The following is a 27,267-nucleotide window of genomic DNA, read 5'->3' as shown; positions in this document are numbered from 1 at the left end:
AAGCAATTTTCAAACTGGTAAGTCTATCTTGACTTACACGAACTGCCTCTGTATTCACACAAGGGTGTTTCCTCTAGTAACCGATGAACACGTATAGTCAACGTATCCCGTCCATGATACCAATTGCCTGTTGTCATACTGCTAACAGATTAAAACAGAAGGCGAATTTCATCTTAGCTGGGGTGTTCCCCAACCGTTCTGCTGTCTTGCTTCCATTATTACTCAATAGTCACTGAACAGAAGCGCTAGTAACGTGATAAATTGATGGACCCTATGCCTGTGTCGCTTTTGCACTATACGTGTCACCAACACCAACTGGCCGTTCGCCGAAATCATGAATTCATCAACTTTGTCATGAGATCTTCATCGTGTCTGGCTAGACCCGTCTGACTCCAGTCAAAAACGATCATGTACTTTCTTAATATCAATCGTGAACCGTCCTGTACTGGCAGGTCAGCGTTAATCCGGGCCGGCTTTCGGCCCTAACTAGTTACTGCAGGATGCGCAACAAGGGAAGGACGCGCGAACGACCCTGTCGAATGTCGCCAATCTGATTTCATTGCCGCCATATCGCTTCCGTACACGTCAGCTGCAGAGTTGGCTTCCTTGAAGTTCTGCCATGGTTGCTGTTCATGCCAATGAAGTTAGCAAGCCCCTGGTGTCGTGTAGTTGTCGTGTTTTCCAGCTATGTCCGCACTTTGGCAATCGTATGGTTGCTAGCTGACGACGCTAAACGTACGCTACCGCGAATTCTGTCGGGACAATAGTCGATGTCAACGAGCTGAGAAGATGTACACTTTAGAAAGTTTGTAAATTTGCCTGTTGTATGGATTGACTTCCAGCACATATCTATCTCAGCTTCTCCAGATCGGACACTCTTCCTTTTTAAGATATTATTGGGTTATCCGTCACGAACAAGCATATTCATTTCGGGCGGACGTTTCCCTTATATCTCAGTCGTACCTCATTCCACCGCAGCCAGCGGACATGAGACGCACCACTGCGGTGCTCCACAGCGTTTTTTTTCAAAAAGAGATCTCGACAAATGTTCCATATATGGAACACCGTGCGAGAAAATTACTTTTTTCTAAAGACCATATGGTGTATTTTATGGCTAGGTGTTGCTTTGAACTCTGCGACTTGCCCTAGCACTGACCATCCGCTACCCGTCAAGGGATTAGCGTATTGCAAAAATATTCAAAATTCTGGACAATTCACTTGCTTTGCCAAAATAATAAGGACAGTGCTAGGCTGAGATGCTGTTAATTGGACTGCAGTTATTTCGTCAAGGTTCTTTGAACGGCATTGATCCGGCCACCCAACGGCCGGCCAATGGCAAACGTCTCGAACACATATAAATTGTATAAATAGCGAACGTCTACTCGGACTACGCGTTGTATCGGTTATCGATTACCTGACCCTACTATGAAACTATAATGGAATTTTTACTATCAATTGGTATTTGTGTTTAGCAGTTTTACCCATTATTATTAGATCTCTATTGACAGTGGTGCTTTGACACTGGTAAAAGCACTAATGCTGTTTTTTGATTTAGCCAGTGAATGCGTCATATTTCCCAGTAACGAGAAGTTTCTGTTTCTCTGATCATTTTCTACTGGCTACCAATGTTGTTCCGTAATCACCTATCTTGCAAGATTATTGATAATCTTTTGCCGACCATATACACGCGACGTAAGCCGCTAGTATGAGAAGCTATCGTCGATCGACCAACAAACGTTTATGTGAAAACCATCTGAAAACCGCCACTGCCATTCGCCGGCACAGTCATGATATATTTACAACGTTAGTGTCTCTTCCTTTATGGTAAGTAGCTGGGGCCGTTCCAGCGGACCAATCCAGGCTCCCTGTTTGAGGCAAAACGTGTTTTTGGCTACGAGTCATCTGTCGTGGTCATCACCAGAGAAGTTTCGTTTGAAAAAAGGATGGTGGAACGGTGCTGGCTTTTCTTTCCGTTAGATACCCTTGGTTTGTTAGCGCTTCGGTGGGCGTTCAGCACGCCGTTTTCGCTATAGATATATCTACGTGCGTAATTTCTGAAACCGGAAGTACCGGTGGCGCGCCACGTGTGCAACTACGACGCTGCTGATGACTTTGAAGATCACAGCCTGTGCTCGGTGAAAACGAAAATAGAAGACGCGATTACCAAATTGCTGGGGCATACACATGGATAATTTTCACATGAGCACGTCCCGGGATCTCAGTACCAGATACCGACTCCATCCTCAGCATCCTAATGGGCTATACAAAAGTAGGTGACGGGACGCTGCTGTATTAACTGGTTTAAGTTAAGAATGGCCGCCATTACTTTCCAATAGCAAAGTCTGCATCTGAACCAACTGCCCACTTCCATGGGATAATATAGTAATGTTTACTACAGATAATAGCGAACGACTCTCAGTTCTGCCGTCGACGGGAAAATCAAAAGTCTGTCTGGCTGTTGTGAGCAGACAGCCGGCGCAAGACAGGCAATGAAAAAATAGTGGGCGGCCAAAAAAAAAAGACGAAGCAATCGAGCAGACAATTTCTTCAAGTTCCTTTGAAGTCGGAAACTTGAACTGGTTTTCCCCTCCGTTTTACGTATTAACAGCGACAATATGTTAAATATGTAGTGGTAGATGGCACTTCCAACGAAACCGAATGCGAATTGAGGTATTTATGGCGCAAACGAAAAAGCGTAGACAAGATTTAGGATAGCTGGAGAACGAAGGAGATTCTAACGATATTCTTAACGAAGATAAACAAAGCAATGAAAAAACATCCGGATACAAAAATAAATGATGATAATGATAGCTACCCATGGTTGTCTTATATGGTCCAGATGAGCGATTGACAGCTATATAAAGGGGTTCGCCGCGAAGAAACATTTTGCGCCAAATTGGGATCGTCGTTCGTTAGCCTGCAGAAGACGTGTTTGTATGTGTGTTATGAAGATTATTTGTTTCTCTCTAAGCGGCTTTGGGCAGTAGCTGCGTTCATGGTTCACGGATTCCTCAGCCAGAGCATTACCTTTTAACCGTCGAGGAAAAAATTGAATTTTTAAGAAGTTTTGTTACCACTTTTGTCAGCGAATCTCTCAGCTGCCGACGAATGCAGAGCTTTCACTTGTTTGAAAGCTCGAACTACAGTGAAGCGCAGCTACTACGCCATTGAACATGGCTGGGTTTGACTACATGATTCATCGTCGAAAGGAAAAACGACGGGGACTGCCCTACGGTATGTAAATTTCGTAATACGGGGCGTGAACTAACAATAGCAAACTTTCCTCAGTTTTTAAAACCTTTGGGATGGCTAGAGTTTTTTTTATGACCATCTAACTTCCTTGCAGACAGTGTCCAATAGCTTTGTTCCAAAAGAACGATCGGACAATATCGATATGTAACAATGCGGCTTTCCTAGCTCCCTTTTCTACCTCATGAAGCACATAGGCGCATTGTGCAAAATATTGAAAGTAAACGTGAAAGTTCGGCAACAAACAAAAAAAATGTTTCCTGAAAAAAATTCTAAGTTCTCAAATGTATATCGAGAGCCAACCGCGTGTTCCGACCACAAAGGCTGACTAGACAAAACCAATGAACACGTAACGTTGCCGAGTAGTTAAGGATAAACGTGGATGTGGCATGATATTATGACAGAATAAACGAATCAGCAACATTTACAGTATTATCAAGTTGAACCTTTGGATTGCTTTTACAGACAAACCGAGCGTCCAGATAATGTTTAGTTCTTAAGGAAGGGATGCAGAAGCCTGTTGGACTACATTGAAGTTTCACTCTTACTGTGTTCGCTCTAGCCGCTGATGTTGGCTAATAAAGTTCATTATGATCTAATTAGTATGGAAAAGTCAGGGCGTGCATTTCACAGACAAACAGGTATATGTGTACAATATATGTGGCAAAGGGTCGTCTCAGGAGTGTCCGATTCGATCATGGATGCTCCAAGGCATTGCTTGACCATAACGCATACGGATGTCATACAGTTGTCACAGTAGCTTTTTGGGTTGATATCAATATATTTTTTTTTATAAATGCGAGAGATACAGAATAGGGATTATCAGCGGCTCCTAGACCAGATATGTCAGACATTCGTTAGAGTTATCCATAGTTATGGCATTTTTAACCTACACAGGTTTCAAATTTGACTACGGTATTGTAAAGCAAGACAATCCAGACCTTCCTGCCACATGAAAAATTAATAGATCCCTGGACATGGAAGTTGAGAAGAAACCCGGACTGATAATTGACGTAGTTTGTAAATATTCATTAACAGCGATCCGGGTTGACGCGGGTAAAACAACTAATTAAGAAAATGACCATTCTATAGATGTGGATGCGCTTGTAAAAGGCCGCTGCATGACATTTTCTTTGAGGGAACTTCTCTAACGGACTGCTATAATTACTAGCATAACTGTGTTATAATATCGTCATCGATTCAATGCATCTGTCTGAGGCAATGTTCATACGCCTCTAGAAAAAAATACGTCCCTTTTGCAAATAGAAAAACAAGTGACAGATCACAAACAAATTATATTTCGTTATTTCAACTGTTTCGGCAGCTTACGTTCCCTGGGCGTTTTGACAAAGCCCATTAACGGTGGCGTTGAGCATCCGGTGGATGTTCTCCCGCGACAAAGTCGATCTGAGATCGGGACTCAGACTGCTTTTTGATGCCATATCGATGTGATCTGTAGCCTGTCAAACATCAACGACGAAATATTAAAACACAAAAAAACATCTTACACAAAATGTAATCGTACCAATCGTGTAATATATGTTATGGTCATGCCCTATCTCGCACGATGCCGCCGATAATTAAACTTCATAAAACTAAATATTAAGAATCAATTTGATCCACGTTATCATCTCGATGGCAGCACGTATTCAATTAAGTTTAGTAAGTTAAATTGGCAGACTGTCCTTAAGTGCATATACTAACATTGTTCGGTGTAGACGTAACAGTAGACCAAGTTGAAACTAGAACGTATTTTTGCAGTAAACGCCTACGTAATAATAACGTGCGCAGGCTGTTCACGTATTATCCCGAGCCTGATCATTAATACGAGATCTACCATAGCTATCTGCGTTAATTACAAGCTTCATTTAAGCGTCTGTATTGGCACCGATTTGTGATAGCTCACTTCGTGATTGTTGATGTGAACCGTTGACGACGAATTAAACGCGTTCGGAAGCGACCTCTTGAAGCGATATCCCGGACCTGTAGCCGAACTGCTGCGTATCACAGGCATGAGCCCTAAAACAGTTGCGTGACCTCCGAAGCGTGCAACTTTCGGGAGATTGTTCTGCTGCTTCAGGAACGGCAAAGACCGGGACAGAAATTCGAGGGTTTTGTTTTTGATCAGCTCACTGAAAGGCATGTAAAAATACTTTTTTGTTTAGTTAGTTGTTAAGTTTTGTTTAGTTACAAAACTGTGACCGATCTATCAGATAGTGTTTGCTTTGTACAGAACGTTGTCGATTAGTCCTATCAGTGGTTAGTAGGATCAGTGTGGAAGAATTTGCCAGGGGAATTATTCCAGCTTTTGATAGTAGACAACAAAACGCTTTCTTCTTGAATGTCTTCATTTGTAATTCGTTCAATCGTATCGATAACGTCCGAATGTCTAGGACGTGATAATAATTTCTGCTAATTGTGTATTCTAATCAGACTATACTTTTAGAAACGTTTCGCACTGTATAGGATTTAAAAAACGCATACTGGGCCGAACGTAAGCTCCATGGGAACATTGTGATGCATAGTTGTTGATTGGAGTTCGTCACCCTTTTCGACGCAGGCGATGCCCAACATATTTCGAGGGTAACGATCGTCTACTCGATCTTCTTTTCAGCTATCACAGCCAGATGATCATGGTAGCGGAGCAGAATTTTATCTTTACGGAGTACAATTTCGATCCGGCACCGTTTGCTAAAAGAAACGCTGTTTTTTTTTTATGGTAAGTCTAGACTCGAATGATTCAACAGTTAAAGTCTAAAAGACGAAGGAAACTGCATTGCGGTTGAGTGCACGTTTGGAGTGCATTGCGTCCTTAATAAAGGGCTACGGAAAAGATGCGTTTAGACTCGACGATCTCGGTTTGTTTCGTTTTTCTAATTCACTCGTAACATACTGTCGATGCCAGCTGCGCTACGTAGAATCACACGAACGACTTCAAGATTTGCCCTTGACGGTAAGCACCCTCTTTGAACGGACGGCGCAAAAAACCTCAATTCTAGCAGAGGTTTTTCGAAATTAAGCAGCATTGTACACCGTGTGTCGAAACTAAGGGTAACTGTCAACCTGAGACGGAACAGCTCGAGGAGCTCGTAGAAGAAGGTTAAACCTGACTCCTTTCTACGAGCTGCTCTTTACTCGGAAATACTGATATATAGTATACCGCTACACGACTATGTTAAAGTGACCTACTTGGCAAGATTCTACATTGGGTCGTCTGCTGTCGAATCAACTACTCCAATAAGTGCTCGGAAAATCCTGCCCTATATTAGAGAACGCGCTCGCTGGGGCGTTTAGCCGTCCAACAGGTGTTTGAAGGTCAGCCTGTTTGACACTTTGCCACATGTGGGTAACTGCCGTCATACAGGGTAAAACGAACCTATTCTCCCATTGGCTTCCAGATTATGCGGTTACTGCTTCAAATGTAGACGTTTTTTTTTCACAACTATAAATTGAGTATTTAATTGTATGCTTGAGTTTTCTCTATTGTAAACCTGGCTTTTCTTTATCCTGCATAAAATGCCGGAACAATTGCCAATATATAGGCTATGAAAAATTATGTGGGCTATATGTTAGTCGATTTTGTGTCTCCTCGCAACCGCACTCGTGAATATCTATTATGGGTTGGAAAACTTATAGTTTATCTATAGTAAAAACATAATTTGACAGGGTCAAGGATTTGTTATCTCTGCTTCTTTACTAGATATGGAAATGATTAGATCCACGGTCCAGATTTAATTTTTAGCTACCATGTACCCCTGGGTTGGTTTCAAAATCTAATAATAGGAAATTTTCATTAAATATATGTTCCTCGACGTATGTTCTATAGCAGCTATTTTTGAACATAAATCTATTTCAGGCTTCATTATCTCGGAGCATCTGTCGACACGTGTATAATGTTTGTGAATTGTAAACATAAACATCAATCAATCACCATGTTCCATTTCTGCTCTATAGACAGCTCTGGTGTTTTTCGCAGCTACCAGCCTCGAAGATCTATCTTCGTCTTTTCTTTTCATTATTAAACTGCAAAATGAGAAGGAGAACATGTCGAAGATGCCTGATTGAACTTACGTATATAATTGTCTAAAATGCAGATAGAGAAACGTCACTAACGCCCCCTCTCGCAAATTTTTAGCTAGGTAAGCTCATTTAGCTCGTTAACAATTAGTCCAGCTCATGCTCTACTCCATATTTAATTGTCATTTGACGTTTGAATACTTGATTGAGCGTCCAAAGTTAACTGTGATTCGTCTGCGTCAGTGAGATTTGCGTTGATCTAATGGAAGACAACTGTAAATATGCACGTCAGCGCAAGCACAGAGTCCGTAGTCCTGCGGATACCTTCTGTTAGGGACCCTTCATAATACCTGTTCAAGGATTTTAACAGGAGGTGCTTAGCGTGGGCAAACTTCGACACGACCCAGCTAAACAGATTTTGTGTGTCCTCGTGAGATGGCGTATCGGTAAGGCGTTTGCCTGTTAAACATAGAAACAGGTAAGGTTGTCTTGGTTCGAGACAGGCACGGGGCCCGTTCCGCGCTACTGAAAGAGGCCTTTGGCAGTGAGAAGCGGCAACACAGAAAAAACTCACTTGTGGGATCGGACCTACAATTCGAAACATGTAGTTAGGTAGATTTCGTCTAGATATTGCATCGCTGAAGAGAAGAGCTCAGACATAACCTAATGCTCTTTAGTTCTTTAATATGATATGGGCAAAATCTAATTTAGTTTTAATCCTCAACAAATGGCGAGCGTTTCACTCAATTTGGACACTTACAGGGCATTCTGGTGTTCAACACGTTGGAGCCTGGCTACAACACTTCTGCCACAGGCAACCCAATGCTTTTCATCAAAATGACAGATCTGATTCATCTCTAGTAACTCGCAAACGTTCGTTCTTTCATTTTGCAGCCTGTGTTCCGTGATGAGTCAACTACAGCGACAGCGATCTGGGTCTTCCGCGGCGATGCTGAACGCCCTGTCGGGCTTGCTTAATCTTGCGGCAACGCCACAAATCTCCAATAAGGTTATTGTAGCAGCTTGCTCTGCGGCGACAGCTGTCTTAAGGGATACTTTTTTCTAGTGTAGTTGGCGATCGGATTTTTTTAAGAAGGTTGTCTTTTTCGAAAAAGGGCAAAATGATACAAAATGAAAATGAACGACAATTCGTGGAGCCCGCTGCTCGGCCGTAAGCTGATAACTTTGGTGTGGCAGAATTGTACTTGACTTGCGTGATACCCGATGTTACCCGAATAAAACTGGAAAACACCCTAACGGGATACATACATTTTTTGAATAACGTAAAACGAATTTCACGAAGCTAATATTAACAATGATGTTTGTTAGATGACGCTATATGTTGATTTTATATTTATATCTATATACAGACCATATCAGTGAGAACCTTTTAGTGAAACTCAGGAACTTAGCACACCATAAAGGGATTCAGAAACTGAGTTATTATTATTAAGAAACCTGTCGTCTATCAACCTGCGAAGCATTCGAAGGTTCGAGGATAAAAGTAACCGGATGGTTGCTTTTATCATCGAAGATCCGCGCGTATCAACTTCGTTGTTTATTTAAAAGACAATACCTACACCGAACATATACACTGGATGCAAAGTCACACAATCCTGATACCCGCTGCAAATTCAACCTAAAGTAAGCTTAAACTTTTTTCGTCCTAAGACAAGTTATCCTATCGCATGAGCTCCTCCTCTCTATGAATAATTTTCTATTCATACTTCGTATCAGTAAGGTCACTAGGTTACGGGATCCTATTAAGTAGTTTAATCGGACTGCTTCACTACCTTGCTCCTTTTTTTCAGTTAGCAGAACTCAGATATACCCCTTTAGCAATCTAGACATCTTCTAATCTTGTAACGGAGGTCAGATTGTCACACGGTAATTATTCCATGCTCCATTGCTATAACAAAACTCTAACTACTTGTGCCGTCGTTCTCTCCCTCTATCTTAAACTCAAGTTTCAAGTGAAGTTGAGGGCGGTTAGGATAGGAAAACTCGGCATTCACTTCAAACTTAACTTACATTCCTGGTATTTCACCTCGCTAAAACCTATTGTACGATCTACTTCGTCTATGCAGTAATGGGATAAAAACGTACTTCCCAGGGAGAGTTTTAAATGGTTTTTCAGTGAACTTCTGTAAATGTTTATTATACCTTCATTCAGTGCATAATGCGCTTTTGATTAATAAACCCGAGTCAATATATTACACGTAAAATTCATGAAGATGTAAATTCAGGCTACAATAAATAAGTGCAGGGCTTTCAGGAGCAGAATCAGTATTCCTATAATAAGTAAATTATTACTTAGTATTCCAATAGCAAGTAAATTTAATCAATATTTTTTATATATATATATATATATTAGCAATTTTTTTAGATAAAAAATCTAAAAGCCCTGTTGATATTTTTATCATCAAATCAATCGAAAAATATCAAATCGTCATAAAATGTTTTTGTTTAGCATTTAATAACGACATTATTAATGTTAATAATAAAGCTTTGCCAAATGTCTAATGGAGCTATTGAGTCTAACACAGTGACCCATATTCTGTAAAGCTTAATGTTCCTTTATATTCTTGTGGGTCTCTCTCTGTGTGTTGTGTATTCCACGCCCCCGCCCAGCAGGTACAAAATCCGGAACCATCAAGCGGCAGTCCATCGACAACTACCAACCTTCTAAATGTACTAAGTTATGCGGGCGACATTTTGAACGCAGTCAACCATGATTCAACAACGGCCGCGCCTGTCGTCACAAGGTGCGTGTTTGCCACTGCTCTCCTGCTTCCTATTTACCCATTAATCAGATCTGTCATGCCGATTGTCCGCGGTCTTTCTACATAACACTTTCCCATTCCAGATACACAGAGCGGAACAACGTATACTGCATTCCTACATATATATATATATGCATTCAATTGATTGGACATAGGTTATCGGATAAAATGGGTCGTGACAGAGTACTGTTGTAAAATTTTAAAATACAAGCGTTCTGTCAAAGAAAACGCTAACAGACCAATCTGGTTTATCATGAAACGGAATAGGAAGAAGGACAAACACCCAAGAGCAAACTGATCTATTCAAAACGATAGGTAATTGTATAAGGCCTATTCCGTCTTCGCGGTTCGAAACTACAATCAAAAATTAAGCATGTCTCTCTGAACAAAACAACTAGTTTTCCTGAGCACAACAATTACTATGTCACTAAAAAAAAAGATCATCTTTATACGAAGCAACGACCAAACCAACTTAGACATGTAAGTTCTTTAGGAAAAGCCACTATTACTCTGCCCTAATCTCTATTTGTGCATGCTTCATAGTTATGCGTAATTATTATCACGTAAGGCCAGGTCTCAGTTTAAGACCGCATCAGTTACGTTGCTAAACGTGTGTTTTAAAATGTTTCTAGCAGGTAATATCGTCTGCGGAAATAAAAACTGCTAGACTCAACACGGGTGTTGTAATAATAATAAACGAGGGTGTTACCGTCCAGTTCAGTATTTCAGTATTCAGAACCCCGGGAGGGGCTATATGGCGGGGATAAAAGGCTGACAAAAGGAGCTGTTTTCATGTTTCTCCCGTTGACTCTATCTTTTGGGGAGAACGCCACGCTAACTGATTCACAATTTAAAATTCAAGTGCGAATATTACGACTGTCCTTAGTCTGACGACTTTTCAGGAAGATATGTGTATTTTGCAACTTATTACTAAGCTATGTTTCCTATTATGGCCGTGTCTAATTGTAGATCATAGACGATGTGCTAGGCCCTACAAGGAATATCGTAATTAATTCAACTGTTACATTCGGCCTTTAACAGTAACTACGCCTTACGCTTTCTTTCACGTCTCCCTTTGCCTACAGTGACAGCAGCCTGAAAGGGCATTCGTTAGCGCTTTTGCTCTGCCTTGTATTGTGATGAGAACAATGATGAAATTATAAATGGAAATTTGCGCTCTTTTAATGAAAAACGAAAACATTCGAATCATTCGTTAATGCAGGAGGTCTTATATGTTCGTTCGATTCTGTGACGATTGTACAGGGTAACCAAATTGTTTGCGGAACCACAGCCGCGCTGCTTCGGCCTATTTCAGTCCTTTTCCTGAGGTTGTATAGGACGGCGCAGCAGGCATCTTACATGCAGACGATCGATACATTCAAGTGCATTTCTTTTATTCTCTGTACGTGTAGATATGTTTGTGGTTTCATATCCTCCTGCTAAGCGCTATTATCCATAAATAATGTTACGGCATGGTATTTATATGGGAAACGAATGGATTCTTAGACCGTTCTTTCTCTTCTCCCTAAATATGTCGACGCGTGCCACCGCGTCTGATACCCTCAGCTACGCCAAAGTTTTCGCTCAGCCAGGCGTCTATAGTGTTACTTTCCAGCACCGCATGCTTTGTCATTATGGTTTTGTAGTAAGAAAGTGTTTACCTACTAAGGTTAAGAATAATTAGAACTGAAAGGCGAGGGTCTAGGTTTGAGGCTCACAGGGTTTATTTAGTGCCTGAAAGAGGCCAGCTGCCTGAATCAATAATACTTAAGTAATATCCGACGGAGAACCATTTCAATACAATGTGCTCTATTGTCTTCGGCTATATTCCGTGCATAACGCAGCATACTTGTGTGCCTGTTTCTAAATGTGGACGAGATTTTTGTGAGGTATCCGCGCACGTACCATTGCTACAGTTGAGCTTACTCTGCTATTGCAGTGCACGTAAGCCTTGCGCGCTGTCGTCATCGTGCTATTGGCCTGTCTTGCTAGGCGTGTTTTATCCATCATCTTATTTTAATGGTAGCGTTTTGTCTTTTTGTATAGCCGCCGTCCAATAAACATGAAGAACTTTGGACCTGGCTTCCGGTCCCCGGTAGCAGAACCCGTGTTCATTTACATATTTTTCTGTAGGCTCTGTGATTTTCTAGTTTTTTTTTGCGCCACTTCGACTTGCTGCCAGCGATTTCTACCGGCGTCAATGTGGTCCTGGGCCGTCCTTCTTGTCACATCATATTTGTCTTGCCAAGAAATCCAATTATAACTTCTGTACATGTTAAGAAGGACGCACCTAACGGACGCTTTCGTGCTTTACTGCCATTCATTTTGATCGGTACCTTGAGTTGACGTTTAAAGCGTTTCAAAATTGGTAGTGGAACATCTCTAAGTATAATTTTAAACGTCTTCTTAATAGGGATAAAAATCTTAGTATATTTGGTGTCTATGGACAATCTTGTATCCTGGCCCAGCACTAACTGTAGGCTTACCTAAAGATGCTATTTTATCGCTTTTACACGTTTTATGTGCATCATTTACCGAATAGACCGTTACAATGAAAGTTAGAATTAAAAGCGATAGGGAGCGAGTTGACATTACGGCACTGAACTTTGTTATCCTTTTGCCTGATCACGCTTTATACGTAATAACCCAAGCCTGGGCTGTCAGATGACAGCGGGCTTTTGTGCCAGATAGTGCTCACATACTCAGCCAGTTAGACAGTCCTGCACTAACTAGTCTTAAACACACAAAGGCTATTTGATAAAGTAACGGTAGACGATACCGCCATCTTCTTTGGATAGTCTAAATAAGCGAGTTTTTCTTAGAAGCCTCTGATCCTTGGTGGATTGAAGCTGCTTGTGAATTCTGAAGATTATTTAAGATTCTTGGTTTACGAATACACCCTTCTGAAAAAAGCTTGGTTATATAGTGTATTCTTCATTGGACACGACGTTCAGAACGCGGAAGTTAGCTAGAAATTCTCGCGAGACCGCAAGAAAATCCGCGATTGTTCCTGCAATTGATCTTTGCATCGGCGGCGAGCATTTTTTGTATCGGTGGAAAATCGTAGACAGTTCATTGCCATGCTTTGAAGGGACTTTAGGTCCAATAGCGACTCCTAGCTTCGTTGTTTCTAAAAAGCTTTTACCTCACTGCGATGATATACATTTCGTGCGTGCACCGTTCGTGAATAATTTCGATCTAGAAGCCGTAGATTAAACTGTTGAAGTGCTCACCGAGAAACTAGATTTGTCAGAAAATCCTTTTTGCGCTTTTTCAGTCAGCTGTGGAGTCCATTCGGTAGTTATCCAGTCGTGTTCTTTGTCGTCAGAAGTACATATATCTATTGCTGTTGCCCTTCGTGCTATTGGTAACGCGGGAAACACTCAATTTTGGCCAATGAAGCAGGTTAAAGGACTCAAGAAAGTTCATCATTTTGCCTGTGAAGAGTACATCCGATGCAAAGATAATGAATGGCAGCTGACTTTCGCTCATATTGTAAAAAAGGACACCCAATATCGACCATGTTGGTTTCGTCATTTTGTTATAGAAAGAAGAAAATTTCTTCCATATGAACGCATCCCGACTAGATAACGAACGTAGCGCAAAAGTTAGTCCTGATATATATATATATATATATATAACTCGTACCATGTAAACCTAATGACGATAATAGTAGTAGTAATCTAGCAAACACGTGCATTCTCTGCAATGATGAAACTTATCTTGACTCGGGCTATTCGTGTGTGTAACTGATAGGTCTCCGTTGAGCCAAGTGCTCTCAGCGCTCACAGGTGCGAGCGGAGCGAGCTCGGCAAACCCCTCACCAATTGTTCAGGTCCTCGATTTCATGACATCCGAATCTTCACCAGTAAAACTTCTTGCCAATATGTATACCAACAGGTAGGCAATCTCAATCCGGCTAACACTTGTTTAAGTAGACGGCTACTTACAACAACTATAGATCTCTATCTAATAATCATCCGATACGAAACACGTAGTAGTTTAAGCAAGTCCCTAACACTCTACCAAAGAGGTGATTCTGAGAATTCCTTCACACAATAAACACAGCCGAATGTGTCGCGTAAAAATAAAATATCTTTAAAAAAAGGAACACAAAAAAGCACTTGTAAGTTACACAAGGAAATACTTGAAAAATATTTTTTTAAGTGATTGCTAAAAATGATAAAACAAAACGTTTTTGTTTTTAAGAGCAACATTGCCTTATTCCATAGACATGAACACAGATTAATTCCAAGAACTTCCCAGATAGATTAAGTAGTTTTTAGATGCTCATATTTTTAAAGATAAGCGAGCAGTAGAAAAGGTACGATTAACAATCTGCGCTTCGTGTAACGCCATAGAGCCTCCGCTGTAGCCTGGATGGCTAAAGTTTAGGTTGAAAGACGCAGTGTCGGTGGTCACGGTTCGAAACCCAACATCAACACGTAACACACAACATGTATGGTTAAGTAAATTATGTGTGCTTAGATAGAGAATAACGCTTCTATTCCAAATCGATATTTTTCTGTGATTTCAATTCGATTTACCCGCAATTAACAGTAACCGCTATAAAAAGCAATCCGATGAGTCTATTGAGAAGGTGTACGTTAAGGGTGACAAGCCTGAGCAGGCTTCTCGTAGCGGAAGTTCTCTGCCACCGACGCCCTGTCCGTCGATGGAGGAATACGTTACCCCAGTATACGCCCGAAACTATCAGGGCGTATGGAAATACGTGGTCCAAATTCCGCAAGAAGGATACCTAACACAAACTATCCAGCAAACAACCTGCATGTGAGTGATGGAAATGTTCAGTGTCTTTTAAGTAAAAAATGTTTTTGAATAAACTAAAAAAGTCTATGTTAATTTTAATTTTTGAAACAAGGCAAATGATTTATCCGTCATTTGAAATAATTGATAGCTAGTGCTCGGTATGTAGCTGATAGTTCTATTTTAATGGGGAAGCAATTTATTGTACAGCTAGAATAAAAAAACGTATTGAAAAGAAAAAATATAGCATGCGTTTTAGTTACATCTACACGTTACTTTTGACTGTTTCAATAACCATTATAACTATATAAAGTAACAACTGTACGCTATATTTTTACTGCGTAAACTCTTTCATTATATATTTTATTGAATGGCCTTGGTAAAATTATAACGCGTACCTTGCCCACCCACCTGCTGTCAGTAAAACCGCTTGAAATGTGAACTAACATCAGTGATTTAAGCGAATCTATCTGCGATTTACTATGCAGGTCCCAGACATGTGATTTTGTTGAGAACGGCTTATGTCATGAAAGCCCACGTTGGGTTTCACTTCTCGTAGCTGAAATTTTCTACCCTGACGCTGTAGTACCGCCTGCGCCCTCCGGCGGTGGACAGGGCCTTCCACCTTACAGCAGTCTGAAAACTGGGCCTCCTAGGCCACCACCTCACCTGCCCCCTCACCATCCTTCATTCGCACAATCGTTCAATCAACTTTCACGAGTTCCTACACTATTTGAGAAATGTGAGCATGAAAAACTTCCGTAATACCCAATAATATTATCGTAGTATTCAGGTATGATGCATAATTTCTCTGAGGGTGTTGGATCAGAAATTACCGCTTAGAGAGTGCTCCATTGATTAGTCATAATTTACCATAAGTGCCACGACCTATCATAATTCCATTTTCCCCCAATTCTTTGAGCGCATTTTGAATGTTATTCAACATTTTTAATGTAACCTTTCGCGTATGAATCTTACGCGCTAACCCCTAGCTAGGCCGGACTATTCAACCCGCCGTGTCCTGAAATTATCCACCACGAGTACTTGAGGCGGTTAGGCGTTTCGGAATCCTTTATATGTCCTGTTCTATACTGGACTCTCCTGGTTTTTAACAAAGCCAAGCCGGTCGTTTATGTCCTACAGATGAACCAACATAAATAGAATAATCAAAGCGACAACTTCATAATAAAGCTATTATATTGTCCACAGCCATTCCAGGCCCGCAACCAGCGCCTAGCAGATTATACCCTGTGTACCAGAAGCCGGTATCAGCTGCCGATTGGTTTCAAAGGCCACCGCCTGTTGAGGACTTTCATAACTTCCAGCAGTATCTACAAAGGAGAGTAACCCACAGCCACGGTTTCCGCCTCCGAAAAAGCAAGCGCGACGTACATGACGCCGATGATGAGGTATGTTAACTCGCCGTGGCTACATGCGTTGTAGCTTAGATTCAAATTTGGACGTAAATACACTTCGTTTTCGCTGGGAGCCAGCCGTCTGGAGCAATGTTTAACGGCTTAAGAACACGAAAAATCTTTTGGGCATACTCGTTAACGGGGAACAAGTAACTGTCAGCGTAGCTAATTGTCATACAAGTGCGGGTTTAGTATATTCAGGAAACGTTAGGGCGTATGCTTACGGACCGGTGCATACAATTGGATCACATCATAGAGCGTTTCCTCTTTGCGCGCGAACGTTACGGATAGTGATTGCAAAAATGTTACGCAGCGTCTTGCCTTCGTAACAAAGTATTCGTTATATGTCTATTTCACCTTGAAACCTCAGTTTTTTTTCTTAGGTCACGCTGCGTACTTAGGTGAGCACTAAGCGCTGTGTTTACTTTGTATTTTAGGAATCTGTTCAAAGGAAGAGTTTTTCTCAGCCGCCCACGCCTAAATCGAAACTGTCGAAGAAGGCCTTAAAATGTGACGGATACGATAATGTCGGTTGCTTTATAGTGAGAATGTATTATGACTGGTTTCTTGTTAACGGATCCTGTAAGTGCTGGAAGCCCAACGGGAAAACACAGGTTAAACATCTATTTGGAGGCAAAAGATGAGCCAACGGTCAACGCCTACGAACTTCACGATAAACCCCACGCTGTTCGGTCTATTTCATTTAAATTCGCAGCCTGAAGACAGAGCTTATGATATGAACGACACTTTTCAAAGATTCGTGGGCCGCATGGAAAAATGCATGCACCGATGTCTATGAACAAATAATTGCCGTATCGTGGCCGTTTTCCTGCCAGGACATACGGATACGAAGGAAACGCCAACGTCAACATCGGCGCATAGCATTGAATGCGTCGGTCACCATAATTGACTTCTCGTCGATTTTATAATTGCTCTCAATCAGCGAAAATATAGACGAACCTGACTGGCTTGAACGATAGCACAGCGGATCGTCGGCATAACCACGAAATCCTTATATCCGCGGCATGTTGATAACGTGTCTATAAGAAATTTCAGTACAACTTAGTGCTTAGCTAATAAGTTCATTCCAGCAATTCCATACTTACTTAGTAAGCGCAGTATTTAATCGATAAATGCGTTAAATCGTAGTAGACTGTTCCTCCTCGTTAAGCCACCCTTCCGAACAAATATTAGAACCGGGAGATAGAATTTCGAACACAATATCATAATGTTAGATAGGTGAATCAATCATTTCTATACGTAATACTGCTGGACCGGTTGCGCCAGCGGTCGCAGGACTGATCGAAGATTGAAGTCGAACTTGAGTTCAACGTGATACTAACGGTGGAATTGTATCTAACGCATTGTTGTAATTTCTATTATATCGCAAACGTTATGTCACGAATATTTTGTAACGGCGAAAGTAATTTCATAATTATTTGTACAAACATATGCGTGAACGCGCCAAACATGACTGTGAGACGATAGCGATAATTCTATATTTTGTAGACACCATTATAATTTGACTCTAGGCCAAGAGGCCGTTTGTACATAGATCATTCAGACGAGATAGATTACAGTGGACTAGCTAGGTATCTACGTATAACTGCTGCTATTCGTTTCAACTTACGCGATATGGAACCTCAAAGAATACTAACGTGCTTTCGAAATGAATAACCTCTGAAAGGTAGGCATAACTTCCCAGCAGTTTCTCAACCTCATGGAACTCGAATTGAAGTAAAAATAGTAGCTCGCAAGTTAACATACACATAACGTCGAAGGATCAATTTAGCCCGCTTTATATACCCATTTTTTGAAGCAGTTACCGTGCAGTGTTTTTATGAGGAGTTTTTTTTATTTAAAAAAAAAAAAAAAAGTAATTTATTTCATCTAATAGATAGAACACCCATTATGATATGAAATGTTGACAGTTCAGAAAGCGAGTGGTTTTTGTATGAGTGTTATCTGACATAAAGTAATAAGAGCGATGTTATTGATTTGATGTCTATGAATATTTGTTTTTACTCTTTTGTCTTTCATTTTTACTATTATGAAACACCGCTGCGCTGAAACCCACAGTACAAATGAATTCAGACAACTAAGTTTTCCTTTCAACTCAAGCTTTCTTGTTATTATATGTATTATTAGACACGTTAAGGTCAAAGGGAAATACCAAAAAATGTAGTTTTTTTTTTTTATCCACTCAGTTTTAAGCTATTTCACTTCAAGCGAGTGGTAATAACTTCTCCAAATTTTTTTAATTTTTGGCCGTTGTAGAAGCTGATCAATCAGAATGACACCCCTCGAACCAAGTAAAGCGTCACGAGGAGTAGTTTCAGCGTTTCGGTGGCACTTTAAACACATTGAGTATTAAGGCGTTCGAAGGGTTTTAGCTGGGAGCCTGCCGATGAAAAAGTTGTCCGTAAGACTAACGCTAGTGACTTGAGGAATAGGGCAAATAAAAGATAGTAAATGATATAATACGCTGAGCGGCACCTTTGTACCTATCTGATAATTAATACCAACAAATTAGCTTTTTCAAGCTAATAAATATTTACTGGAAAATGTTGAACGGCAGTAGTGCGCGTTAAGGCTAAAAACATTTAGTCCGATAAATGGGCCTAGCCCCTGGTACTAAGTGTTCCGCCTTCAGAGTTAGAGCACAGGTAAGGTAACCACTGCTCTAATTCAAGAGGCTTGTTCAGGAGTGGTAAGTTGTTATGAGCTCGATATTTGTTTTGTTCTACTGTAGAACTTAAATTGAGCAAGTTGTCTAATTCTGACTCCTGAATTTGCAACAGGAACAGGGCAGTCCTTTTTTCAATAATAGCCCATATTTCAGTGCTCGCCATATATAATATGACACTCCTCATAACCTTGCTTCGTCAATCGTCCTACATTTTGTCTCTGTGCGACACCTAATATAAAAACGTGTTTATAATGGGTTACTCAATCCATCGCAGCCCTCTGCTTTTACCAAAGTAGACTTACATATAGTTTTTGTAGAGGGAAACTATTTAAGTTCTTAGGCTAATACTAAGTGCCGCAAACTTTCTGATGCTGCGCAGGTGCCATCGACTACTACCTGGCAAGTAGTAGTCAATTTACATAGGATTTCAATATACAAGATAATACAAATACCTTCATTTTTTCATTCACACAGCTTGTGTAGTTCCTGCATGCCTTCTGCGGACCCTGAACTAACGATTTTTGGAAGTAAATCAAACCCGTAAATTCCGGGTTAGGAGGTTAAGGTACATGGATGATTGTGTTAATTTAGTATCGTATCGTAAGCCGATTCTTAATAAAGAATGCATAGATAAACTGAACGCTTGGTCTTGCTTCTTTTTGTAAGGACACTAAAGTTACGTCAAGTTCCGTCGGTACAATTTATGCGGTACGACTTTGTCGTTTTCGGGCCACCAATAACTGATTCTGATTCTGAGCTGCCCAGTCACTTTCAGTCCTGTTGAAGAAGTTACTTGTTCGTCCTGTGCTGTATTCTTTGTGCACGCAATACGAATCACTCTCCAGCAATTAAAAATATTCCATAAACGCGTAGAGAAGCCAGCTAGTATGAAGTTTCTCATCACAGAAAGAAAAGTCGTGAAGCCGGTTCGCGACAGACGCTATTGCTTACAGGATTTCGCAATAGCCATAACCCGGATTGATATATTCAGCATAAATTGGCAGCGAAAACGACATTAGTATAGCAGACCCAGCAGGTCTTGAGTGACGAAGCAACGACAGCAGGCGTCACTGCTTGATGAATATTCGAGCTATGCTAACAGATCACGGAACGTAGAGAGTATTTAGTGGTAAAAATAATCCTAATATAATAATTAATAATACTATTATAATAAATGTCAAGAAAAAATAATTCAAATAAAAAATTATAGGTACAGGTGAAGTAATAATAATTTCAATATGAACAAAAAAGATTTTTAAACTTTAAAACATGTAAACCTACATTCATGGGTGGGTTTTTGGCGACGACTTACGGTCCAACTACGAGTTTTCGACGACTCAAACACAATGACAGTTCCCTACAAAGAAGTGAGAAGGAAGCTTGAATCATCATGAACAAGGGCTCGCGGCATTCAACAATAGGACGAGGTGCCCTTCTTTTAGGAAACAGCAAATCTGTTTGTCGAGATCATCTTTACCTTCACTGTATTGAGTCAACTCGAAGTACGGAGAACAACATGATAGGACATAATGTAAGCATACGTCAAGGAGGATAATAATCGTAAGTAATAATGGCTAAGTAAAATAATGCACGGATTCTAGCAATTACATTGTTATGTCAGCTCATTTTACATCGTAAGTTTACAATGATAACAGATGATCATGACACACAAATTGAATCTGTAAACAAATGCCGGTCCGATCGAAATCTCTCGGTTTGTCTGCTATATTCCGCTTGCCTGCGGCATCGACAACTTCAACTGCAGTTTAAAGTATACATTGTAAAATAGACGCTGCAAGAACCAGTACTTAGCTAAAAATAAGCTAGGTTCATCAGAAAAATCAAGCCGCCGTTAACAAAGAACTCGGTCCGGTTTGTAGCTACTGAATCGGGATGGTCTGTGCTATAGATCTGTTAACATCGAGCGAAGTACTTACGCTTGTCGGAGTGAAGTACAACTGGAATTAACATCGTCCGGTTGAATCGCTCTCAAGGCCGCCATTAAGGTACGTTCGATCTATAGCAAACCTCTTCACTGAAATACTGCCCCAGACCTACGTGAGGGTCGCGACGGTTCTGGACCAAAAGAACTAGAAATCAGAATAGAGCTGTTCTTGGAAGAGGCGGCTGGCGAAAAGGAACTAAAAAAAACTTAAGATTAGAATGCGGGTGAGAAGCTGACTATTGCTTGCACCGAAAAGAAACTACATGTGAACTATGAGGGCATCATGAAGATGGTGCTTCTTGGTTAGAGAATCTTCATTGAGGATGGATTAGTCCCGTTAGGTATCAGGCGCAGCTTGCGAAACGATTTTTTTTGCACTTAAAATGCTACTCGTGCCGAAACTGACGTAGACAACTAGATAGGTCTGTGTGAAAGTACATAGCTATCGTATCGAATCAGTCAAAGCCGTATTGCCTGTTAACTCTGGCGAAGATCTATATTTCTTTAGGAACGAGTTTTGCCATCAGTTCGATCTCAGGAAGCAATTCCAAAGATTCTAGCCATCGTAACTATGCAGCACGAGTACGTACGGCAGAATTATACAACGGATGAGTCCGTATAGACTACGCTGCCCAATCATCATTGTGACGTGTTCGAATCAAGTTACTTCTTTATAGAACCGTCTTGCCGTTTGTCCACAAAGCAGAACATCTTGCTGATACATTGCAGGATGTGATAGCGGCCATTATGTGCCATGATAGCTGACTAAATACTTCATAGTTGCTTGTGGATGAAGACTGCGGACAATTTCGAAGTATTCTTCGACCTCCTGCCATAGCTAACCTAATAAGTGATCCCCGCGGAATTTCATAGACGTGGTGCCTTACTTTGCATGTAAGTAAAGAACGTTGTTATTTTTAGCAAAAACAATATTTAATTCTTGAGTAGTTTCCGAGATAAAAGCACCGGTGATTGGTTTTACAAGTGGTAATAAAAACTGGTATTTGTTGGCCACAGGAAGAGACTTTCGAAACATTTTTGTGCTCCATTGAAAAAAAGAATTAGTCTAATGATTATGTGTCCCCATGATAATGCTATGGTTTATTTAGTAAAGAGGTCTGGATTCAAGATCTGGGTTGAAGTACGTTTCCTTTGCGATGGGTGGTTTCAGCCATTTTGAAGCTACGCGACATCATAAGTGGCTACATATAATTGAGATATATATGTATTCGGATGACTGTCCTTCAAGAAATAGCCTGGACGTCGCCAGCTACTTCAGACTGTGACGTCTGACGCCATTGTCAGAAAAACTGTTCATATTTAGATGTGTGAAGGTGCCCAAGCTGTACCCTACGATTGACCGTCAGCGTTGAGCGTTTTCAGCTGATAGGTGTGGTGAAACGATCCTTAATAGGATTTAGCTGGTGCATTTAAAATGTAGCATTTCTTACCTAGTCAATAGAAAACTCCCACACATAACACCGGTGCTAGCCTTTTCCTAATTTTTTTAAATTTTTATAACCCTAAATTTATTACTAGAACGATTCAAACTGCCAAAGAAAAGGAATGTCTTCTGCAAAGAAACCTTAATAATATGACCTAAGTCTCAATGTCGTAGAACGGATACATCAATCTATATAGTATAGGACAGCAACTATATAGTGCGATTCAGGGCACCACTGCTTACGTAGGACGGCAACGTGCTAAACACAGTTTTCATCTTTGGTAGGCTGCACTGGCGATAATTGACGGCTCGAAATAGCCTGGAACGGCCGTACATGAATTTTTTAGAAGTATGGATACAGGCATAGGATATATAAATTATCGGACGAAACATAACATAAGCGTATCACATTTGGCTCACGCCAAACTGTCTGGGGGGCGCTTATTGCATTATAGTTATCAACCGGCATTGCCTCAATGGCTACATACGGAACAATAGCGGGGCACGCGAAACTGACCGTTCATTGGAGGAACGCTTAATAGTCCTCGTTGCGCCAAGCCAATTGGACAAAAACGTTGATACGTTTACTCTCGGTAAACATTAGATCCTTGATTCCGGAGTACATTGATGGTCGACTTGACACTTCCTAGGGGCTGTACTGACCACCTGGTATGATCTACACAGTAATACACAACGCGGTTCCAAGAGAGCATGGATCTATGGACTGTGTCGGCAATAAATAAACATAGTAATAACATTTACGCCGTATAAGGGTCGATATGTACATATACATGAAATGGCGCCTTATATATACACGAAACGATTATGTTTCATTCGACGCACTCGAGTAGAGAACTATGTGTACAATGAATAGTGCCTCAAAAAAGATTCGTCTGAGCTCTTGAACATTTAGCCAACGACAGGCCTAAAGCTGAAAAGGGCCATTTCAATAATAGCCCTTTTCAGCTTCCTGACAACTTCCACTCGCCGGCTATGCATGGTTCATAAATAGATGCACTGAAGTGAAATTCATATATGAACCTCGAAGCGCACATGACGACTTCACGGTCTTTCTTCAACAGCAGAAATACTTCATCAATACGGTTTATTTCGAACATTTAGCCGTTGTCGACCTTGTTTATTGATGCTGATCAAGCCGCTTCAAAGTTTCGATATGCTAGGGCTTTTAACAACCATGATCCTCGCTGTCGCAGTAGTCACCAGCTCAAGCTCGGCAAGAACGACCGGATTTGTCATGTAGTATCAGACAGTAACTGGCGTATTCACTCCAAACGCTGTCGAAATTTTCTACTTGGACAGACCCTTATCGACTCCTGCTACTCGGTATACTCGCTCCATTGCTTCCTGTACGTTACTATCGCCACATTGGAAAGGGCGTTGCTACATGAGGGTACAGATGCAAAAGCGGAGCTCAAAAAATTCATATCCATTATGTCAATTTGAAACCTATTTTTCAACTTTTGTTTTTTTGTGAAGTGCGTAAATGGTCAGCTGTGCTTGTTATTGCTTCAGTCGTGATCGCCTTAGGGAAACCCTATCATGTACACTTTAATGTAGTTCTAGAACGTATAGTTCTTGCCTGTATGTAGGCTTGTGCGCGTTATGAAGTTACATGCAAAACGGAGGACTTCAATGTATACAGCCAGTTAAACAGATGAAGTAGATAGGTTAACGACTATAACGGTTCGGCATATTGGACTTCGTTTCGGATAAATAGATGCTTAATTGATTCGATTAATTTGCCTATTGCTACACCTTTGCTTCTAAGTTTTACGAATGTAGGACACATTACCTTTGCTACGTGTCGCTCTAAATAATAAAACTTCCTTTCTGTCCTCCAGTTCAAACTGACCTGTTCCTATTAACCATTTTATTTATTTGAAATTGCAAAAATGCCTTAGACAGTTGACCTGTCTCAACGAACAAAATAAAAATTACCCTATTTTCGTTTTGCAGAAACGATAAAGCCTTTTTAAGGAAAATAGCATCTTTAGGCTTCCTTTACTTGTGGTCGTTCAATTTTCAAGGAAGAAAAACATCAAAACTCAGCTTTAGTAAATATGCAATTGGCAAATCAATGGATATTAGTGGCAAGGGACGAGTGGAAGCTGAGCCGCGCCCCGGCACAGGTCATAAAGTGGACCTATGGCTTTCGGTGTGGGAAGCAGTTTTCCCAAGCAAGACTCTTTGAATTTCGTGCAAAGTCTCTTCAATGCCAACAAAATTTCTCTTTGTGGTCACAATTTGTTGTTTGTTTCCCTACAACCTCGTGGCATGCAGCTGTTGAAATCTTCACTGTGTAAATGTGTCATCTATTACGGGCCTTCATAAACAATCGGATGTAATAAATTCTCCTGCTTTGGTAACCCGGTTTCTATACTTTCAATGTTTTACGCAATCTGAAAATAGAACCCTTATTTCTCAGCAACAGGTTACGAACCCTACTTTGCACTGATGTTCGACTTTGGCATGTAAAGAGACATGGTGGCATCATTTCATACAGGTCAAGTAAGGACGAAGTTCAATTGAGTTTTAGTTTGGACGCCGCGGTAACAACGAGTGCCAACAACTCGTGCGTAATAACTTGCCGACAAAATCAGAGATCTTATACTTCATTACCGATACCGTCCTGCCCTCTCAGCCTAGTCAGTTAAAAGAATATCTGTGGACCTTTCAAACTATTAGGGAAAAGGTCAATGATATTGAACGCCGACCTTGTTATATCTCTCACTTTGACAAAGACTACTTGAAAACACTATTGATTAAACCGCCTAATATCTATTTATTTTTTTTCTATTCGATCAAATCTTAGCTACTGGCACAGCTTAACCCATAGATTTATGCATTTTTTAGTTAGAAATCGCACGGTCTAGGCCACCGCAACGACGCGGCTAATATATAGGTAATATTAACGATCAAGTGACCCAGAATTCCATATTAAAACGTCACGTCTGCTAAATACGTGCTTCGATGACCACCCGTAAGAGGTTCCCCTTGACATCCCCCGGATTCGTTCACATATAATGTGGTAATTAGCTAAGACTGAGCATTCTGTTTCAAAGGGAGACCAAATATCATTTCCTTTCATATCATTTGAAGTCCATCTCACCAAAACGCTAGACGTCAATGTCGTCTTTGCACTATTTCCGGGGACAGGATGTACGGACTTTGTTGTTTGTGTGAAACCACTGATGGAAAAGGAAACTCTAATTTTAAGATACGCGATGACCATTTCAGGACATTTGACGGAAGACTGACAATCGTCCACATTGTGTCAAACATCAAATGCTACATTTACATAAACCGCGTAGACTCCTAAATAGATGAATTAATTCTACATGCATTATGTTATAAACTTGCTTGTTATAAACATTATGTTATAAAATTTTGCAATGACTAGCCTATTAATAAGATATCGGGTCTTTGGTCAAAAAAGAAGATCCGGTCTTTTTGTACAAATACAAAAAAATAATTATTTTAAGCGCCAGTGTTTGTAAACACACAATAAGAACATTTATATAATGTCTTGGTCGCTGCCTCGATAAAAACTAACAGGAACTAAATATAGTCCTAAAGAGAGAGACCTTGTCTGATTTGCCACCTATAATTTACCGATACTTTTATACGGTGGAAAATTTCATTGGATTGGCACGGGAGAGATGTAGCGACAATAAAACCACTGTATAGGCTGCTACTGGTGCTTCTAGTGCATGAGTTTAGTAACTACTTGAAATGCCCAAGTATTCTTGCCGTAGTTAAAGCATAGATCTTGGCTTAAGGAAGCTAACAGTAACTGCATGTTCGACGTAAAAGTCCTATCTGTGGAAATGTAGTTTCGTAACACAGCCAGCTTGTAGATTTCAATATCGCTTTCAAAGCTGACCTACCTGATAAAGCTACTAGAGAGAAGACTGAACTAAATGTTACAAATTGCTTCGTTTTACAAGATGAAGATGTGGAAGATCCTTAATTTAATCAAACATAGCATTATTAATAGGTCCCCAGCATTTGCTCATAGAGAGTTCAGGGGGGGGGGGGGAGAGGAATAGCACACAGTAGGTGACTTCATTATAGCTAGACAATATTTAGAATGCAGATTCCACCCAATAAGGAAAAATCTGTTATTGTATAATCTAAGGCTGTGAATAACTGTGTATATTGCAGGCTTGGTTGTTTATACTGCTTATGTACAACACCTGAAATTTCATCTCCTCAGTATGCTACGCTATGGTAAGAATCTAGATGTGCGGGTTAATTTTATTATTCGTTTTTTTTTATAAACATCTTTTTGCATACTTTTTATAAAACTGTAAAAAAGACATTGTTAGAATGGGTTTAAATGCTATTATTATAAGTATTTTCTCAGTATTCTCAATGTTTATCAATACTCTGTCTATCAATACAATGTTAGGTAGACTTGATGCTGGAGATTTTTCTAGCTGCTTGTCGATGATAAGATGAAATGCTCTAATGAGATCGTAAGGCTAACCTGATAAATTACCCGTGTGTACGCATATATAAGACCGCTGTATATGGAGATGTCAGTTGGTCACTCGGTCGTTTTACGCCTCTGCAGAGCAGTCAACATTGGGATAAATGCGTGGTGGGGAAAATGCCATTGCCAAAGGGCTGGCTAAACCCTCATTTTAAAATGAAGATTTAACCAACCCCAAAGCTAGCAGCCCCTTTCAGCTTGGAACACCTTCGGGGCGTGTTTTCAAAACGACGGTGCCAAAGCCCTGGGGCTGCTGTACACAGCCGACATCTTATTTTTACTTAATGGCTTAACAGTCATTCTTCTGGATCGGTTCTGCTAAAATTTGGGTTACTTGTACGCAGCTTCATTGCATGGAACGTACACAAACAATATCTCGTACCCGGGCGTTCCATACAAATATACCTACTAGTTTTGCAGGTAAGGTAAAGATGAGCCATAC

The 27,267-nt window shown here is 40.6% G+C and overlaps 1 protein-coding gene across 1 annotated transcript in view; it reads left to right on the top strand.

Moving 5' to 3' along the window:
* The window catches only part of LOC111243695 (uncharacterized), a 21,305-nt gene extending 3,066 nt beyond the window's left edge, over positions 1–18,239 (top strand). Inside the window, exons 4-10 of the mRNA XM_022789640.2 lie at positions 8,116–8,275; positions 9,898–10,031; positions 13,806–13,949; positions 14,610–14,840; positions 15,305–15,558; positions 16,026–16,225; positions 16,669–18,239. Of these exons, the coding sequence (XP_022645375.1) occupies positions 8,116–8,275; positions 9,898–10,031; positions 13,806–13,949; positions 14,610–14,840; positions 15,305–15,558; positions 16,026–16,225; positions 16,669–16,875 (1,330 nt within the window). The 3' untranslated portion in view covers positions 16,876–18,239. The remainder of the gene's footprint in view (positions 1–8,115; positions 8,276–9,897; positions 10,032–13,805; positions 13,950–14,609; positions 14,841–15,304; positions 15,559–16,025; positions 16,226–16,668) is intronic.
* The last annotated feature ends 9,028 nt before the right edge of the window (positions 18,240–27,267 follow it).

The sequence above is a fragment of the Varroa destructor genome, unplaced genomic scaffold, assembly GCF_002443255.2.
Source record: "Varroa destructor unplaced genomic scaffold, Vdes_3.0 BEIS01000002.1, whole genome shotgun sequence".
Classification (NCBI taxonomy): Eukaryota; Metazoa; Arthropoda; class Arachnida; order Mesostigmata; family Varroidae; genus Varroa; species Varroa destructor.
Note: the sequence above shows the minus strand (reverse complement) of the source record. Positions and strands in the feature narration are given on the sequence as shown.